This window comes from Equus asinus, chromosome 15, assembly GCF_041296235.1.
Source record: "Equus asinus isolate D_3611 breed Donkey chromosome 15, EquAss-T2T_v2, whole genome shotgun sequence".
Lineage (NCBI taxonomy): Eukaryota > Metazoa > Chordata > Mammalia > Perissodactyla > Equidae > Equus > Equus asinus.
Window position 1 is genome coordinate 34,159,443 of NC_091804.1, and position 19,878 is coordinate 34,179,320.

The 19,878-nt window shown below is 51.2% G+C and overlaps 2 protein-coding genes across 12 annotated transcripts in view; both read left to right on the forward strand.

Annotated features, from left to right (window-relative positions):
- Positions 1-17,914, forward strand: part of LOC106834351 (L3MBTL histone methyl-lysine binding protein 1) — a 69,166-nt gene extending 51,252 nt beyond the window's left edge. For 10 of the 11 annotated variants that reach the window (XM_070485957.1, XM_044748102.2, XM_070485960.1 and 7 more), the window contains 12 exons: positions 701-760; positions 1,305-1,354; positions 1,884-1,941; positions 2,131-2,214; positions 3,164-3,295; positions 4,676-4,788; positions 5,095-5,131; positions 6,149-6,235; positions 8,378-8,473; positions 9,414-9,569; positions 11,602-11,691; positions 14,672-17,914. In XM_070485957.1, coding sequence (XP_070342058.1) covers positions 701-760; positions 1,305-1,354; positions 1,884-1,941; positions 2,131-2,214; positions 3,164-3,295; positions 4,676-4,788; positions 5,095-5,131; positions 6,149-6,235; positions 8,378-8,473; positions 9,414-9,569; positions 11,602-11,691; positions 14,672-14,836 — 1,128 coding nt within the window. In that variant the 3' untranslated portion in view covers positions 14,837-17,914. Of the gene's footprint in view, positions 1-700; positions 761-1,304; positions 1,355-1,883; positions 1,942-2,130; positions 2,215-3,163; positions 3,296-4,626; positions 4,789-5,094; positions 5,132-6,148; positions 6,236-8,377; positions 8,474-9,413; positions 9,570-11,601; positions 11,692-14,671 lie in introns of all 11 variants that reach the window. The other variant, XR_006513847.2, reaches the window with a different exon arrangement.
- Positions 17,915-18,560: 646 nt separating this feature from the next.
- The window catches only part of IFT52 (intraflagellar transport 52), a 32,271-nt gene continuing 30,953 nt past the window's right edge, over positions 18,561-19,878 (forward strand). Inside the window, exon 1 of the mRNA XM_014845927.3 lies at positions 18,561-18,988. Coding sequence (XP_014701413.1) covers positions 18,968-18,988 — 21 coding nt within the window. The 5' untranslated portion in view covers positions 18,561-18,967. The remainder of the gene's footprint in view (positions 18,989-19,878) is intronic.

Here is a 19,878-nt window from a genome sequence, read left to right on the forward strand (position 1 = left end):
AGGGCGGGGGCAGGGAAGACACTATGCTCCTGGCCGCATAGACCAGTTGGTCTGTTTATTCTCAAATAGACTCTGGCCTGTCTTGGGTCTCTCCGTGGCTCTGACCCAAGGCCCCCAGAGCATCTGCGCTTCCAGGGGCATTAGGTGGAAGTCCTTGTGGCAGGGAGATAATAGCACAGAGCCCAGCCTGGGGCTGCCCACCGGAATTCGGGGTTGGAGCATGCCTGTCTAGGAGCCTGGGGAGCTCAGCCTGCCCCTCACAAGCTGTGTGAACCTAGGTAAGTCCCCTTGTAGGCGTTAGGCTCCCCACCTATGAAATGAGGGGGAAAGGGTTCAGACTTCATCCTTTGCAGGGTCCTTCCAGCCCTGGCCATCCTGGACTTCCAGAGCTGCCCTGGCTCCAGGATCATGCCCTGGCTGCCCCCAGTGCTTAAAATGACTCAGCCTGGGAGGGGCCACCTCTGACTGTCCTCCCTCTCTTCCTCCTGAGATGTTTGATGAGAGGGCTGGGTCCTGGGGATATCAGTTCTTGTCCCATGCAGGGGTTGCTCGTCTCAGGTAGGAGACTCTCAGGCTGTGGCTGGTACACCGGGTTAGAGGTTAGGGAGGGGAGGAGAGGGCAGCGGTGCCTGAAGCCCTAGACAGTGACGCGAACTCCCCAACAACAGCTCTTCATGCCTGCTCCTCCTTGTGCCCCCAGAGCCCACCTGATCACTGCTACAGAATGGACTCTAGCCCGGCGGGGACCCCCAGTCCGCAGGTGAGTGGGTCTTGGTTCCCCCACCCACCATCAGGGGGCTCACTTCCTCCCACGGCTAAGGAAGGCTGTGGAAGCACTGGCCAGCTTGGTGGGCAGCCCGAGACCAGGACTGGGGGGCCAGCGGGGTCACTGTGAGCTCACAGAGGTGGGCCATTTTTAGGGTAAATAGAGAAGAGCCTTGGGCAAGGGCCTCAAGAAGTAAATGGGGTGGAAAAATCATGGGATTGGCCCTGAGAACCCCTGGATTCTAAAGCCAGTGGGGCTGCCTGTAGGTCCTTGGACAGCTCCTCTCTGGGCCTCGGTTTCCTCACCCTCACAATTGGCACAAGAGCTGGCTGCCTCCCAAGTCTATTGTGAGAGGCAGGTGAGATGGTGGATCGGTGGGTGGTTGGGTAGAGGGGTGGGAAGAAGGAAGGAAGGCAGGCAGGCAGGAAGATAGGCTAGTAGAGATCTTGGAGAAGGGAGCAGGGCCTGGGACAGGAGAAAGGGAGGGATGAAGGAGTAGGGACCGGATCTTAATCACTCTTTCTGTAAATGTCTTTAGCCCTCAAGGGCCAATGGGAACATCAACCTGGGGCCTTCAGCCAACCCAAAGTGAGTTCTTGTCTCTCAAGCAGCTTTCCTCCCCGGCTCCCCTCATACCTGGCTCCCCTTGCCTTGACAACAAAATCCAAGTTCTCTGGTCTAGCTTCAAGACCCTCTGCCATCTGGGCCCAGGACCATCCCTAAGCTTTATCGCCCACTAATTCTCCAGCCTTTTCCGGTGCTGAGCCCTGTGTTTGGAATGTCCCCAAAATCTGAGTTGTTAGCATCTCCCTGCACCCTTCAGGCCCATGTCAGGCGTTGGGGCCCAGATCCCTCTCCTTCTGTGAGTCATGACTGTTTTTCTCCCAAACTTGCCTGTTGTTTACTCAACCATGAGATCCCCAGGGGCAGGGGCTGGCCTTACAAGCGCCCTCTTGGCTGAGAGAACGTGGCATTCTTCAGCAGCCAGGCGCCGTGGCTCTTAGAGAACTCCTTGGAGCCCCCAGCTTCAAAGTTAAAAAGAAGCCTGGGCTTGAACTCAGGCACCAGGGTTCCCAGGCTCACAAATACTGACCCATGTTCTTCTCTCTTCCCCCAGTGCCCGGCCCACCGACTTCGACTTCCTCAAAGTCATTGGCAAAGGTAACTATGGGAAGGTGAGTGACATATGAGGGTGGGTGGCCTCCCCTTCTCCGGCCTCCTCCGCCCCTTGTCCGTCACTTGCATGTTCAAGAGGGAGCTCACAACCTGCAGAGTCATGGACACAGGGCTGGGGCTGGGGGCTGTCGAGAAAGCCAAAGCCCCGAGGAGTCACCTGCAGGCCTTGCGTTTGTGCGTCTGCTCAGGTCCTCCTGGCCAAGCGCAAGTCTGATGGGACATTCTACGCAGTGAAGGTGCTGCAGAAAAAGTCCATCTTAAAGAAGAAAGAGGTACCAGAGCTTGGGCACAGGCATTTCCTCTCCTGCTTCTCTAGCCCCAGCCTAGGGTAGTTTCCCAAGATGGGTCCCGACTCTGAGGGGGCTGGGTGCAGAGGGGGTCACAACAGGCAGCCAGCCATGTGGTGCCCAGGATGCTGACCCTTCTCAAGGAAGGCAGGCCAACCGGCTCACCCACAGAGCCCTCGGGGGGACCCCGTCCCGGCCTTCTGCTTCCCCTGGGAAATTCAGGGCTCCGTAGTGGACAAGTCCTCTGCCCTGTCTAGGTGCCAGCCCCCCATCTGTGCAATATGGGGTCACACTGTACACTCTCCAAAGGCCCTTCGAGCCAGAGCCATCCTGGAGTTCTAGATGCTTCAGCTGACTTGAGTCTTTTTAACACCAGCCCCAAGAGGAGGGTAGAGCGGGCCCTGAGTGAGGGCTGAATCCCAAGCCAGAGGACTCAGATGAGGCGCTAACGTGAACAGGGACGTCGTGGGAGTGGGAAGGGGAGGTCTTTGCGAAGGAGGTAGCCTTGCAGCAGGCCTTGAAGGTGGGATTCCTTGGCCTGAAAGAGGGGTCGAGGCAGGGGAAGCGGCATGAAAAAGGCACGAATGTGGACAGTGCACGGCCTCTTTCCTCAGAGATTCTCCTTGACTCATTTATGCAGTGTTTGCATGCTTTGCTGTCACCTTGGAGCGGTGGTGGCAGGGATTTCTGATCCAGGGCTGGAGCTATACCCACATGGACTGGCCAGGGATGAGGCTGACCATGAAGAGCCCTGAATACTAGGCAAGGAACCTGGGCCTGGCTTTGAGGGCAATAAGGAGCCATAGTAGGTGTTTGAACAGGAGCATGAGAAGGTCCTGGGCAGGGCAGCCCCCACCAGGGAGGCCATGTGGGCTGAGCCGGGGTAACGGGCTGCAGTGGGCTGTGATGTGGGCCGCGGTCTGTGACTCCGCAGCAGAGCCACATCATGGCGGAGCGCAGCGTGCTTCTGAAGAATGTGCGGCACCCTTTCCTCGTGGGCCTGCGCTACTCCTTCCAGACGCCTGAGAAGCTCTACTTTGTGCTGGACTATGTCAACGGGGGAGAGGTGAGTGGGCCAGCAGGGAGGCTCCCCATGGCCAACTCTTAGCTGGGAGCTACCCATCCCACATGCCCACTGTGCACCAGGTTCTGGAATCATCCCACCACATCCTTACAACAGACCCATTTGTAGCTGAAGAAACCGAGGCTCAGGAGGTACTCACTGGCTCAAGGCCACCCAGCCTGGACTTGACAGAGCCAGGATTTGAACGCAGGTCTGACGCCTAGCCTTGATCGTTTCTTGACTTCCCCAGGCAAAGCTGCCCAGCCTCACTTCAGTGCACCTGGGAAAGGCTGATGTTACAGGAGCTCTGCGGTTGAGATTTCCAATGCCCCCCATTTCACACCATAGGCCGCTGGGTGGGGGTGACTGGTCACTGTGGTAAACCTGATGCCCACTGAGGCCACCTGATGCCCAAGAAGCACAGCTGGGATATGCTGGGCTCCCTCCTGGACTTTACTCTGTCTCTCTGGGCAAGATCATAAATATTTGGTGGGCCCCCCCGCAAGTGGCCCCAGACTTAACCTGTGTGACCTCATGACTTTTGACCTGATGCCAAGAGAGGAGTTTTAGTCGTGTATCCCTAAGTCCCCTGGTGGAGGTAAAGGGCTTTCATGCCAGAAAAATAGACCAAAGCGATTGGCCCATAGGCAGACTTAACCTGGGCTCAGTTTGACAGCCATAATGATCTTATTGCCCGAGTTGGAGAAAAAACACGTCTTTGAACCACCTAGGTTCAAACGGCAGCTCTGCCACTTCCGAGCTGCGTGACCTTGGGCAGGTCACCTGACTGCTCTGACCCCTCCCAGCTTCCTCTTACATGAAACTAGCTTCTATTTGATACCTTGAAGGTAGTCTTGAGGATGAAACAAGCTAAGAGAGGTGAAAGGGTCTGGCTTGGAGCCCAGAACTCAGTAGGTGCTCAGTCCATGCTAATTAGTCTCTCCCACGGACCCTTTGGACACCCACAACTGTTCTATGGGGTGGGGGCCAGTGTGACCTTTTTTTTTTCTTTGGGGAAGATTAACCCTGAGCTAACATCCACCGTCAATCCTCCTCTTCTTTTGCTGAGGAAGACTGGCCCTGAGCTAGCATCCGTGCCCGTCTTCCTCTGCTTTATATGTGGGATGCCTGCCACAGCATGGCTTGATGAGCGGTGTGTAAGTCCACACCCGGGATCTGAACCGGCGAACTCCAGGCCACCAAAGCGGAGCATGAGAACTTAACCTCTGCGCCACCAGGCTGGCCCCAGTGTGACCTTTTTTGTCTGAGTACATTGCAGCTCAGAGAAGGGGTGATTTGGCCAGCTGTCTCCCCCCTCCCCCACCGCACTCTAGGAGCTGGAGTTCCCCAGGAAACCCTCTCACCCACCTCCTGCCCCTCCAGCTCTTCTTCCACCTGCAGCGGGAGCGCCGGTTCCTGGAGCCCCGGGCCCGGTTCTACGCCGCTGAGGTGGCCAGTGCCATCGGCTACCTGCACTCCCTCAACATCATTTACAGGTGAGGGCTGCCTGTGGCACAGAGCTAGGCCTGGCCCTTCTGCCCCAACAGCCAGGCGTTGTGTGGACCCCTACATCTTAATGAAATCCTGGTGAACCAGGTCCTTTATCTGAGGCGGAGGGGCCCACAGGGTGGGTGGGATGGGAGCCTCCTCCTTTCTAGGATCAGGTGCCCATCCTCCTTGGGCTCTCCCTCTGCATCTCCATGAGCCTCTGTGAATAGTGCTCCTGCCAGGAGCCCGGGTCCCCAACTCTCCTCACTAAGTGGCTGAGACCCTAAGGAGTTCTTTTCTCTTGTTTTCTTCAGGGACCTGAAACCAGAGAACATCCTCTTGGACTGCCAGGTTAGGATGTGTGTGTTTGTGTGCGTGCATAGCTGCACATGTATGCTGTGTACTCACGTGTGTGCATCAACATGCATGGATTGTGCATATGGGTAGTGATGCATTCAAATATGTGTGTGCATGTGTACCTATGCGTGTGTACAAGCGCGTATACATGCACCACGTATTCATGTATACATATGTGTGTGTGTGTGTATAGAAGGTCTGTGGGGGGCGGGGGTGGAGCCAGGTGGAGGCTCACGGGTTTTGTAGTCCCTCAGTCTTAGACCAGGTTCCCTGGAAACAGACACTGAGATGGAGCATTGGGTGCAGAAGGTTTATTGGGGAACACTTTCAAGAGATCCACCTTTAAGGGGATCAGGAGGCAGGACTGGGCAGAGGGCAAAGATTGCCTGCATTGTGGTGACAAGTGAGGCCTTGGCTGGCCTCACATGGGTGGAGAGGGCCCGAGCTGGGATGGCTCTTTAGAACTGTTCCAAATTGAGGCAAGGAGGCTGGGTGCTTGTGCTCCTACATTGGCCAGTCATTAGATGGGGATTGCCCCTTGAGGGGGCATAACTGTGGGTGAGGGCAATGCCCCAGCATGGGGGGATGGGCATGACAGCCCCTAAAGAGGGGCTCTGGGCAGAGCCCAACAGTATCCACTCACTCTACGACCTTACCATTCACCCTCCTGCCCAGCTGCCACAAGGTATGGTTGCTTTCTGGGTCAAGGGGGCTGCTGCCACCAGGCCCCTCCAGCAAGGACATTCTGGAGCTGCCACTGATGTAGGGTGTGGGTCTGGGTCAGTGATGAGCCGCGAGCAGACAGTGGAATGCCATCCCCCACCTGGCCCCCTGTGCTACTCCTGGCATTCAGTCTAGAAGCCCTGGGTCTCTGAGTGGGGCCTCTAACCTGTGCCAAGGGCATCAGACCCCACAGCCACTGCCCTGCAGTGTGGCATCTGGGCTTTGGGGTTAAGCCTGGCAGTCCCTTTATCATAAACAACCCTCCTGCCCCTGCCCCCTCCACTTCAGGGACACGTGGTGCTGACGGATTTTGGCCTCTGCAAGGAGGGTGTAGAGCCCGAGGAGACCACATCCACGTTCTGTGGCACCCCCGAGGTAAGCTCAGCCTCCTAGGAGAGGTCAAGCCATGCCTGGTTAATACCACAGCTCCTCCTTAGAGCCAACAGGTTACCCGTGAGAGGGCTCACTCCTTCCACCTAGCACTTCCCCTGAGCTGGCTGTGCACTCAGCCTTGGTTTTCTCATCTGTGTAATGGGGGCACCAGCTCTAGGGGCTGCTGGGACCCGGCCAGCTGCTGGTGAAGCTCTGCAGCCGTGCTGTCCAATAGGTAGAGAAACAGAAATGCAAACCACACATGCACTTTAAAATTTTCCAGCAGCCACGTTTTAAAAGTAAAAAGAAACAGGTGAAACTACTTTAATAATATATTTCATTGAAACAATATATACAAAATGTTATCATTTCAACACGAAATCATTATAAAATTGTTGAGATCGTTTATTCTTTTTTTCTAACTAAGTCTTTGAAATCCAGTGTATATTTTACACTTACAGTTCATCTCAGCTCAGTTCAGCCACAGTTCAAGTGTTCGGTGGCCACATGTGGCTAGTGGCTACAGCGCTGCCCCACAGGGTGAAGTCCATGTGCAACAGGAGGGCCTGGCCTGACAGTTATGATCAGGGCTTGCAAGTGGAAAACATTGCTCCACCGCCCTCTTCCAGCCACCAGGAACCTGGAGGGTTAAAGTTTGTGAGTCTCAGCAGTAATTCACATGTCTGTCCCTCCTGCCAAGGCCTCCCAGTGTCCTTGGGGCTAAAACCTTTCCTCGGACTCCCACCAGTGTTGACCCTTGGACCTTGGACCCGAAGGGGTTTCCAGTGGCTTGGACAGATGTGTGGGTGGAGGCAGGGGGCTGAGGCTGAAGGACTGAGAAGCTCTTCCTGTCCTGGCATGGATCAGGACCTGAGCTGCTCTGTGTTTCTCCATATGCCTGGAAATCTGGGTCTCAGATCTCAGCTGAGCCTCCTCAGTTTAGTTTCCAGGTAGCCGATGGGCAGATGACCTCTCAGAGCAGGAGCCATTGCCTGTGTTTGTGTACGGGAGGGTGTCCGCCGGACGGAGCTGGCCTCCCAAAGCCTGACAGCACAGCCATCCCTTCCTTGGACACTGCCAGGGGCGGGCAGCAGGGGATATGGCACCCTGGCTCCTGTGGGAGACGTGTGGCCCCAACACGTCATCTCTTCCATAACTCAGCCACTGCCAGGGTGCCAGGGAGCACAAATAAGAGTAAGCACATTTGCTCCCATTGTTTAAGGGCCTACGCATATATGATATTCCACATATATTAGCACATATCCTTGAAACAGCCCCCAGGGAGGGATTCTGCGTCCCCATTTTGTGCATGAAGAAGCAGTGTTCTGGGAGGTTAAATGACCTGCCTGCGACCACACAGCAAGTAGGGCTCAGGTCTGTGTGACTCCCCGCCCTTCCCCAGACCCACACAATCTCTCAAAGTGGCTTTGTCTGTTGCTCAGACCCCTTTCCTCAGTGGCAGAGACACCAGGCTAAGAGGTCACCAAGCTCTTGGGTTTGGCAGAAAGCACAGCTCTGCCTCGGGTCCTCTCCTGTGCAAGGCACAGACACACGGCAGCATTCATGTGTCAATAGGAACTCAAGTGTCGCCTCCTCTCTCCTGACTCCTCTCCATGCCTCCGTTACTAAGGTTTCCAGTACAGTATGTGCCCCATTTCCTTACACTTTACCTGTTACCGTCTCCGCACTGCACTGGGAGGACTCCCAGGGCTTTCCTATGCCCGGGACACAGACTGGATGCTTTTGTGCAAATTAGAAAAAGGCACCCGCGCTGGGCAGGCTAATTAGAAAAAGTTATCCCTTTAAACACAAATAAAGTTGCCAGATATAGCCCTGTACTAGAGTAATGGCTTGGTGAGTGGATCACAGCCAGCCCCCTTTACCCATTTGGCTGGGCCTTTTGTGTGGTGTACGATATATACAACCATACAGGGCCATCCTGCCTGATCTATGTCCCCCGCACATTGGCCAGGGGCCCTGCACAAAGCAGGCCTTTGGTGAATGGATGCTGAATGAACACATGCATAGCCAAGTGAATATCACAGCAGGATCAACCCCTGAGTATCTTTGCCTCCAAGTGCCTTGTCTACAAATAGGGAAACTGAGGCTGAGGGTCTTTCAGATAAGTGTGTTTCCCCTCAACAGTACTTGGCTCCAGAAGTGCTTCGTAAAGAGCCTTACGATCGGGCAGTGGACTGGTGGTGCTTGGGGGCAGTTCTCTACGAGATGCTGCACGGCCTGGTGAGTGGGGTAGCTGTCTGCAAGGGACACGTGCCTTTGGGGGGAGATGGGGGCTGATCTCTCCCTTGTGTGGTCTGCTCAGGCTCTGCTCAGGGAACTGAACAAGCCCTCTGTCCACTTGAAGCTAAAAGAGATGATGCCACAGTGAATACAAGGATTATGTATATTTTTTCAGTAATATTAGTCCAGCACTCTACTGTCTACAACACATGTTTTTACCTTTGGTACCTGAAAACAGCCTTTGGAGGCCAGCACTACAGGAAAGGAAGTTGTTATTTTACTTAGAGGGAAACTGAGGCCCAGAAAGGTCACAGTGCTGGTAGGTTGCTGAACCAGCCCCCAGCCCAATCCCACACTTAGATGGAGGCAAGTGTGGACTCGCCACAGGCCAGGCTTTACTCCGGGGTGGCTTTGCCAACATCGCTTGGTGGATAGGAAGAAACAGGCTCTGTGGAGTCAGGAGAAGGAAGAGCTGGCAGAGGACGCGGGAAGGGAGCATCAGGAGACAGAAGTGGACTCTGGATACGGTTTGGGGCCTGGCTCTCTTCCTAGCTATGTGGCTTAATCTCTCTGAGCCTTGTTTTCTCATTGAAAAATTACAACCTGTCTCAGAGGATGGTTGTGAGGCTGGGATGAAATGATGACGGGGAAAGTGTTAACTTTGGTGCACAAGCAGGATTAAGAGAGATGGGATTGGGGGTGCTCCTGGGAGGTCCACACGCCTCACGCTGGTGGGGAGAGACTTCCAGCCTTCCCAGCAGCCCTCTCCACTGTGCTGGAAGTCCGAGGTCTCTGTCTCACTCCAATCTGCCACGTGAGGCACTGCACGAGACGGGTCTGGCTGAATCTTTCCAGCTACCCAGCTTTGCTCCAAGTCTCCCTGAGACCTGTGCCCACCATAGCATGAATGATCCCCTAGCTTCTCTCCCTCTCTCACCAGCCGCCCTTCTACAGCCGAGATGTGTCCCAGATGTATGAGAACATTCTGCACCAGCCGCTCCAGATCCCTGGGGGCCGGACGGTGGCCGCCTGCGACCTCCTGCAAGCTCTTCTCCACAAGGACCAGAGGCAGCGGCTGGGCTCCAAAGCAGACTTTGTAGGTGACCTGCCGGTGGAGCACTGGCCCCTCGTGGGGCCCTCAGCTTCCTGCAGAGGCAGCTCAGAAGCGCAGTGACACGCATCCAGCTTTCCTCTAAAACCAGGCACTGCAAATTCATTCATTTAGAAACTCACAGGTGCTGCTGCTGCTAGTTAACTTCCTTCTGTCTAGTTCTACTATTCAAGCAGTATTGACTGAGCACCTGCCATGTGCCGGGCATTGAGATAGGAGCTAGGGAATCAATAGACTGGGTCTCTGACCTTATTAGGTTTATTGGGGGAAGGCGGACAACAAACAAATATATACAATTATTAGAGAGTGTGACAAGTGTCAGGAAAGAAATGAACAATGAGCTGAGATAGACAATAAGGGGAGGGGTTGAATTCACACTGGTCTGGTCAGGGAGATGCTCTCTGAGAAGGTGACAATTAAGCTGAGCCCTGAAGGATGAGAAAGAGCCACTGCAGCGAGCTGGCAGAGGCATACTGGATGCAGGGCACAGCAGGTGCAAAAGTCCTGGGGTGGGAACAAGAAGGAGAGTGGTATGCTTTAGGGTATTTTGAGCATGGAAGAAGCAAGACCCAATCTAAGTTTTAAGAAATTCTTCTGGCTTCTGTGCAGAGAGTGGACTGGGCTTGTTTTTCACAAATATCACAGATTTCACAAATATGAGCACTTCCTCCTTGCCAGTGTCCAGGCTGGGCAGGCAGGATATAAAGATAAATAATTCACAGTCCATTCCCTTAACAAATTCCTGGTATGTTTTTTATTAAAGTAGCTTTAAAAATAATCTTACATTCTCTACTCAACAGAAGATAATTTGGATTTATAAAAAGAAGAGCACAGTACCTTTCTTCTTGGAAGTTTGTTTTCTCTTCCAGCATAGTGGTTGAGATGCATGGATGATAGAGATGGTAGAGACAGATTACCTTGGTTCAGGATCCCTTCTCCTCCACTTCCTAGTCCCAGGACCTTGGGCAAATTGCTTAACCTCTCAGTTTCCTCACCTGTAATAATAGCATCTAGCTCATAGCTTATGAAGATCGAATGAATTAACATATGCAAAGCACTTCGGCCAGTGCCTGGCACATAGTGAGTGCCTTTTAAATGCTGGTGCCACTTGCAGATCTTGTGAAGTGTAATAACATTAGGGCATTTGCCTACCCATGCCTGGCCTGCTGACAGAACAGGGCTTTCATGGAGACTGGTCCCCTTCTTCCCAGGGGAAATTTGCAACTTAAAAAGCATGGATGATTTTTTAAATAAGGTACACATACGCACAGATCAAAATTCAAAGGACATTCAGAACAAGTCCCACGAGTCACCCAGTTCCTTAGTTTAGAGGCAACCAGTCTTAACAGTTTCTTGGGTATTCTTCTGAAGACATTTTGGATCTTGCTTTTTAACAAGATCTGATAGGGGGTTTCTGAGAGAGGGAGTCAGAGAATCATTCTTGGAGAAACACAGATAGAGGGAGCGTCCTGCTGGGACAGGAGGAAGTTGGTGCCAATATTGGTTTTGATTAGGAAAGAAGTGGTGACTCGTGCCCAGGGCTGAGTCCTAAATTCTGGGTCTCCGGGAACCTGCAGCTTTTCTTGGGGTATTATTTCTCAAACCTTCCTCAGTGAGTTGACTTGGTCTATTTCTCCGGTTTGCATTCTAGAAGAGTCAAGATGCACTGAGGCAGAATAGGGGGGAGAGGACCCCAAGATGCCCTGGGACCCCTGGGGGCAGGTTCACTGACATACCCCCAAAGCCAACCATGGTGCTGGCACAGAGCAGGTGCTCAGTAAATAGATGTAGAATAAACACATGCCATGGGGGAGAAGGGCTTGGGTGCTGGATGATGGCAAAAGGGAGACGCCTGGCTGCAGACGCCCCTTTGTCCAGGAAATCAGCTGAACTGCAAGTTGCTTTCCTAGTAAAGGTTTTAGGGCTTGCCAGCCAGTTCCCGGTAGAGTCGGAGCGCCAGGCCTTGTGGGAGCGCCTATGGGGAGGGCTACTTCTGATCAGTACCGTCTTCCTGCAGCTGGAGATAAAGACCCATGTTTTCTTCAGCCCCATAAACTGGGATGACTTGTACCACAAGAGGCTGACTCCACCCTTCAACCCAAATGTGGTAAGAGGTCACCAGATCCTAGATTCTGGATTCCCAGGGCTGGTGGGAGTTGGAGGGTCTCTGGACCAACTCTCTATCTACAGAAGGGGAAACCGAGGGTCCAAGAGGCTCAATGATTTGTCCAAGGCCACACAGTAAGTTAGAGGCAGAACTGGGTCTAGAACCCAGAAGTCCCGACTGCTCGTTCAGCGCTGCATGACGAACCCAGCTGCCACTCCTTAATTTTTAGCACCAACAACCCTCCTTGCAGAGCCCAATATAGTCTTTAAAGTGCTCTGTGTCATGTAGCACCCCCAGAGCCAAGCCTTGTAAAGATTATTTTTTTCTATGTTTAGCTTTTTTCCTGATAATAAAAATGACATGTATTCATTGTAGAAAGTGTGCAAAACAGAAGTTTAAAGCAGCAGGGAAAAAAAGCTTATTATCTCACTATCCAAGAGAGACCACCACTGGCATGTTTCCTTCCAGTCTTTTTTCTATGTGTTTTTTACACAGGTCATACTTTATATAGAGAGATATTGTCTCCTCCTGTTTTTTTTTTTTTTAGCTAAAAACCATGTTATTATTTCCCCAAGTCATATAAAACTTTATAAGTATCATTTTGAGTGGCCGGATAATATTTCAACCCTATGTTGGTAACATAATTTATTCGACCATGTTCCTAATGGTGAACTCTAGGTTATTATCAAGTTTCCTTTATCAGAATGTACTGATGAACATCTTTAAGTGTGTATCTTTGCCCAGAGTTCTGATTATTTCCTTAAGATGGATTCCAGATGGGGAATTACCAGGTCAAACAACGTGAACGTTTTTAGGTTCTTGATTCGACTGCCTTCACTGTGTGTTAGGGAGCACAGACCACTTCCTGCCAGCAGCATCTGCTGGAGAATTCTCATCTTATTCTCTGCAGCATACGAGGTCGTTGCTGTTTTTTACTTTGCGAATTCATTAGGTAAAAAAATGGGGGGCCAGCCCCGTGGCCGAGCGGTTAAGTTTACACGCTCCGCTTTGGCGGCCCAGGTTTTCGCTGGTTTGGATCCTGGTCTTGGACATGGCACTGCTCACCAAGCCATGCTAAGGTGGCGTCCCACATAGCACAACCAGAAGGACCTACAGCTAGAATATACAACTATGTACTAGGGGGCTTTGGGAGAAGAAGAAGGAAAAAAAAAAGATCGGCAACACATGTTAGCCCAAGTGTCAATCTTTTAAAAAAAAAATGGCCTCTTGTATTGTTTTAGTTTATATTTCTTTGATTTATGGTGAAGGAGGTTAGTTTGTTGGTGTTAATTAGCCGTGGTAGTATGAGTGAAAGGAGCCCCATCTGAGGTGGGCGTGGGACATTCTCTCGGTCACCTGTGAAGTGTCAAGCCCCCTCCATCCAAGTAGTCTGCACACATCCCTAAACACGGCCAATGTTAACTCACTGTTTACATTTTTCCTCTGGTGAATTACCTGTTCATGAACGTGTCTTTGAGCACCAGACTCTTGACAACATTTGTCAGATAGGATACACTCAGTCTGGGCACCTGAAAAGTTTCTTCATCTGGGGATTTAAAAAAGACCCTGAGGATAATATTGAACATACACCCTGGAGATGGATTGATATAAAAAATACTAGCCAGGGAGGTAATAGAATGCAATGCTGGGCCTTTGGAGTGAGACCTACTGGGGGTGCATTCCTGGGTCTGTTGCCTACAACTTGGGAGGCCTTGAATAAATTTCTGTGGCATCAATGTCTTCATTTATTTTAAAAAAACAACCCACAGACAACACCTGCCTAGTCTAACAAACATAGCTAATGAGGGCCAGCACCGGGAGTCACATTCTGGTCTTGGAACTCTGAGCCCTGGGCTGGGACCACTGTGCCCTGTAACCTTTTTGAGAAGCTGGAAACCATGGTCTGGTGCCACAGCCTAAGCCTTGCCTATCAGAACAGATCTTCAGACCCTTCCACTTGCTCATCTTCAGAAAACCCAGGTGGCCCAGCCTTCTCCACAGACTGTGCCGCTTCCGCGAGAGGCGTATCAGTTAGCTCTTGTTGCATAACAAGCCACCCCCAAACTAGGTGGCTTAAAACACTATTTTTCATTCCAATTCTATGGGCTGGCTGGGTGGTTTTTTTGGGTGAGGCCAGCGGGTCTCTGCTGGGCTCTCTGATGTCAGTGGTCAGCTAGCAGGTCAGCTGGCAGTGGATGACCTAGAATTGCCTCACTCACAGACTGGCAGGTGGCCAGCCGCTGGGGCAACTGGAGTTTCCTTCACGAGGCCTCTCATACTCCAGCAGGCTAGCCTGGGCTTGTTCACACGGTGGCCTGAGGGTTCCGAGTGCAGCAGGAGAGAACACCCCCCACTGTGTGGTTTTCAAGCCTCTGCTTGCATCACATTTGGTAACATCCCATTGGCCCATGGAAGTCCCATGGTTAATCCATATTAAACGGATGGCGAAATAGACTCCACCTCTGGATGGGAAATGGAGAATTTGTCACCATTTTTGTAGTCTCCCACACAGGCCTTCCCCCAAGCCTGGTCACTCTGTACCATATTACCCCATTTTACCTTCCTCATAAGACTTATCAACACTCAAAATTGTCTATTTGTGTATACATTTATTATCCATTCTCCTATCCCCTGCATAGTATAAGCTCCATGAAAGCAGAGGCCCACTCTAGTTTCTTCTCCTATATTCCTAGTGCCATGAACTGTGCCTGGTAGGCAGTTAGTCAGTGTATGTTGTCTAGACTTGTCTGAGGGTTGACAGCAGACAGGCAGGGTATGAGGGGGGTTAGAGGAATTGGGATGTGGTTAGTGGATCTCATAGAATAAAATGAGTAATGTGAATGCATGGGTGAGTGACAGTTAAGTAAAGGTGTCCATGAGGCACTCAGAGCGAAGGCCTAAAATCCCTCTTAGGGCTTGTGGGTTCCTTCGGCAGCTCGGACCGCAGTGTTCCCTTCTCATGGATGGCTTATATTCACAGGCAGGACCTGCTGACTTGAAACACTTTGACCCAGAGTTCACCCAGGAAGCTGTGTCAACGTCCATCGGCTGCACTCCCGATACGATGGCCAGTAGCTCTGGGGCCTCAAGCGCATTCCTGGGATTTTCCTATGCACCAGAGGATGATGCCATCTTGGATTGCTAGAAGAGAAGCACCTGTGAAACCAGTGAAGACAGCTGGTATCCATAAGGAATTACCTTCAGCCGCTAGTAACAGAGACTCAAAGTAACAATGGCTTACATAAGATTATTTTTTACCAGCACATAAAAGAAGACTGTGTTAGTGGTCCATGGCTGGTACAACAGGTTATCAGATACTCAGAGGCTTTGTGTATTTCTACTCTGCCATCCTTGGCAAATGGCTTTCAATAGTAGGATTGCTACATTATCTCAAGTTGGTTACTAGAGCTCTAGCCATTGCTTCTGTGTCCTGGGCAAGGAAAAGTGAGGAAAGGAGGAAAAGCAAAAGGGCGCCTTTACAGAGCTCCCCCAGAAGCCCCACCTTTGTGGGGGCTTGACTTCTCCTTCCATCTCACTAGCCACCCATCCTACTGTATGGAGGCTGGGATGTGTCGTATTAGCTGGGCACATTACTACCCCTGATAACACAGGGATTCCAACACTAAGGGAGAAAGGGAAAACATGGGGTAGACAACCAGCACCTCTTTCCCAGAGGGCCTCTTGGTGTTTGGATTTTGATCCCCATGTGTAAAGTGACAGAGATGTGACAAGCCTATAGGGTATCCCCAACATCCTCTTACTTTTCTGTCGATGGTTTCTATGTTCTTTGTTGTGGGTGGTACTGGACTTTTGTTATTAGGTTTGTCTGCCTGGCATCTGAACCCCATCCTATATGCAGGGACTCTCCTACTTTATGAGCCTTGATGAGGGGCAATAACTATCTCCCCTTAGAGTGGAGCTGAAAATGCTAGATACTGCTTTCCCAGCCTCCCCTGCAGCTAGGGCCAGGCATATGGCCTAGGGATACACCTGCACCAGATGTTGACTCAAGGGAGGGACTGGAAGCTCTCTTTCATGTTGTAGCTGTGGTAACAGTACCCACAAAACCGAGCTCCTGGTATAGAAGTGTTGACTATGCAAATTGCAGCAATTGGTATTCAGTGGCGGCAGCAGCAGCTTCCTCATCAGATCTGTGCCATGTGTCATTCCTGTCATCCCTGGGAAGCCTTGAACCTCACTCTCTAGCTTTCCTCATGATTTCGAGAGTTTCTGATCCTTTTCACATACTCCTTTTTTGCTGAAGTGGCCAAAGCCAGCTTCAGAAACCTGCCTATGCTGATCCAGTTTCTGTGCCAGACTCTTTCAAGTCTATTATCAATTTTCAGCCAAACAACCCCAAGGGAACTATTACATCCCCTTTTTACAGGGTCAGAGAAGTTGTTCCTTGCTTGAAGGTAGATCCTGACTCTCCCAGCCTCCCCTGCAGCTAGGGCCAGGGATGCAGCTTTGCCAGATGTTGAGTCAAGAGGGGAACTGGGAGTGCTGTCTCATGTGGCAGCTGTGAAACTATTACTGTCCACTTTTTACAGGGTCAGAGAAGTTGCTTCTTGCCTGAAGGTCACATAGCTAATAAAGGCCAGAGCTGGGAACTGGAGCCACAGAAGCTCTCACGTGTAACCTTTGTGGTCTGCCCCTCACTCTGGCCATTAGGTCCAAGCAGAATGACTGTCAAAATCTCTAATGAGAGCCAAGTCAGGAATTGGTTGGAACAAGCTAGGTGGTGGGAAATGGGGTCTTCCAGAGGAGACATTCAACTGGACGCTCATGGTCTGAGCCTGGCTATTTTCGTGCTGTCCTCCACCTCACATGCACCCGTGTGATTGGCAGGTCTGAGGCCATGGGGAGCCCAGGCCTTGGACAGGGCTGGAGGCTGGTGCAGGCTTGGTGACCAGAGCCCTCGGGCCACCTATGGAGCTCCATGTGTTCAAAATTAGTCATTTCTAAAAGTGATTCCGACTGGACAGAACATGAGCACGTAACATCCCACGAATTCAGGACACCCTACACTTGTAGGATGGATCATGCTGCCTTATGTCAGGGAAAAGTGGCTTCTTTTTCACAAACCTGTGGTTCATCACCTACTTCAGGGTGGTCTTATTAGCTTTTTGGTTAGTGGACAAGAGGGGATGTTTCTTAACATCACTATGTGCTGGTGATTTTAATGCCTTTTCCTCTTAACTCAGCCCCACTCTTGCCTTCCATCTTTGTTCACCCAGCCCCTGCCCCAGGAATTATAGGGGCTGAAGCTGGAAGACCATGGAAAACACACCAATGACAGACACTGACCTACTAGAGATCGAAGCTGGGTCAGGAAGAGCTACTCTTACCCTTTGACATGTGCTGGGAACTGTGCAAGAAACACTCTGATTTGATTTCTATCTTAATAGTGTCTGTTAATTGACAAACGTGGAACATGATGAGGGAGAGGCAAAAATTCCCCCAACTTCCCAAAGCAAAAAGCAAGACAGTGTAATTGTCAGAAACATGATAGCATTGTCGAAAGCACACAATCTGCTACGGATCACGAAACGCAAAGGGGTTCTATCTGTTCTAAGACTGTAAGACCACAAAACTTTTACCAGGATAGAAAATAAAAATGAAGAAAAATGATGCTATTGAATTGCTCACGCTATGCCTCTATTTACTGAGCACGTTCTGAATTTTATATGCATTATCTACAATGCTCACAGTAAGCCAGCATTTGGAAATTATTAACCTCACTTTACAGATAAGTAACATTCCCTCAGAGGTATTAAGCAACTTGCCCAAGGTCACCCAGCTGGTACAACGCACAGCCAGGAATTGAACTTGGTGGCAGCTGATTCGAGAATGCTTGCCCTTTCTACAACCTCCAACAGTGGGAGAAGTGCTCTGGGCAGGTACTCGTGGTCTTCTAGCAAACACTGACTGCACATCAGGCAGAAGGATCCCAAGACCGGTCCCAACCCTCAGGTGGCACGGCCGACTCTCTCCAGTGGGACTGCATCACTGCCATTGTTATCCCTAACCGCAGACTGTATTCATCCAGCTTTGCTCCCAAATACAGCCTCCCCACAATTATCCTCTTCCCCACTTTTTAACTTTGCAGTGACAGTAGTTGTGATAAGGCAACAAGAGGTGTGTGTGTGTTTTGAGATCCTAAAACCCCCACTACTATACATGTTGAAGATCCTAATAAACATAAACGTAAGCCAAGACTGTCAGAAGTCTCTGCTCTCCCGGGTTTGAGCCAGCGAGGCGGCAGCATTGCACACAAGTCCGCACTCTCTCAGGGCAGGCACGGAGCGCTCCCCTGGGAGACGGGTAGCCTGTTTGCAGTTACCGAAGCCTCGTTTCCCATTTTCATGGCGATGGCAGGGCAACCTGTACGTGTCGATGGCTATTTCGCATAAGCAGTTCCTTCTGCCAGGAACGCCCTTCCCCAGCCTTTGCCTTAGTGAAATACCACTCCTTTCACATCTCTGCTCCTTGGGGCGCCTTTCTGTCCAGCTCCTGCCCCTCACAGCTCTCTTCACAAAGTTTATATTTTTACCTTTTTTGTAGGATCTGGCCAGGTACTGACTGCCTGCCTAGGGACGCCTAAAGGGCGGGTTCACCGGCATCTCCTGGGCCTGGCGCTGTGGCTCTCAGAGATGCGGGGCTAATCAAAGAGAACTCTTATTGCCATCCTCACCACTAAGCCTGCCCACCCTCCGGGGAAGTCTTCTCGGCCACCCAAGGAGGCGAAACCCTCCTACGTCGCACATCAAGCCGCAACTCCCCAAGCCTGATGGTCTGACCTCGGGCCAGGGTCACAGCGGCGAAGCCCCGCCCCTCCCCGCCCCGCCCCGTGCCGGCCCTGGCGCTCTGCGCCTGCGCTCACGGGATCGAGGCTGGGGCGTCCCCTACCCCGCCGGAAGCCCTCACTATTCTCCTCAGTCGGGGTGGAGCCAAGTTTGGACCTTTGGGACCTACCATTTTTATCAATCTATAATAATACCTAAAATTAAAGGAGAAAGTGAAATGGGTTTATGTTTGGCCTAAGGTAACCCACGTTCTGTTTGGATCTACCCCCAGCCAATCTAATGGTACTGTCCTGCATTGGCCCCGCCCACCACACCTATCGCTCTAGGCGCAATGGCGACTTCCGTTCTGTCGTCATCACGTCGGCTGGATCCCCGCCCTGATCCACGCCTTTCTAGCGCGCCGCTTCCTCTCCACGGTTGCTAAGGGGCCTTGGATACCTGGCAAGGATGCTGGGCGGTGTCAGGTGAAGATGGTGGTCGCTGGGCTTCAGGTAAGAAGGGCTCCAACGCTGAAGGGCCACCCGGGGCGTTGAGGCATCCAGGAAGCTGGCAAGGGGCTCGGCGGACTGTCCTCGGGGCCAGTCTTAGGGAAAATCGAGGTCCGCTGGGGTAAAGTAAACCGGCGGCGCAGATGCAGGCCCGGATCCTCGACCTCGGACGCGGCTCGAATCTCCGTCGCCTCCGGCTGGGAGATTTTTGGTCGTCCTGCTAAGTATGAAAGAGTCCTGGACGAGGAATCATAACATCTTACTTTCATCCCCTTTTGCTAGGTATCTTGCTGTTAGGAATCTGCCTTATGGCAAAAATAATTAATAGCAAAAGCAGAAATGTGTAAATTTCAGTAGTATCTATGTTGGCAAAAAATTGAAATGATGCCCATGAAGGCAGTGGTCTTGTTCATTATGGTATAACCATGCGATAGATCATGCAACCACTAACCTAATCAAGAAGACTTTTCTCTCAGAAAACTGGAGAAAGCAGAATATGATGTTGCATGCACACATTGTGAAAACAAGCATGCACATGGATGGAATTGAGCGTGAAAAGATAGCTGTAGTGGGATCATAGGTGATTTTTTAACATGATACAATGATTTTAAAGTTCAACTGACGGAATAAATATATGAGACTAGCCAGGAAAATTCTAAAAATTAATGATAATAAGGGGGATTAGCTCTTCAACACCACCAGATACTGTAACATATTATAAAGCTATAGTAATTAAAATAGTATGGAACTGAACAGAAACCTATAGGCAGATAGAATATAAGAGAATTCAGAGTAAGATCCAATTTATAGGGATTTTTTATGTAGTCAAGGTGGTATTTCCAGTTAGCATTGAAAAGATGGATTGGTGTCAGGCGACTTTCTAGTAATTTAAA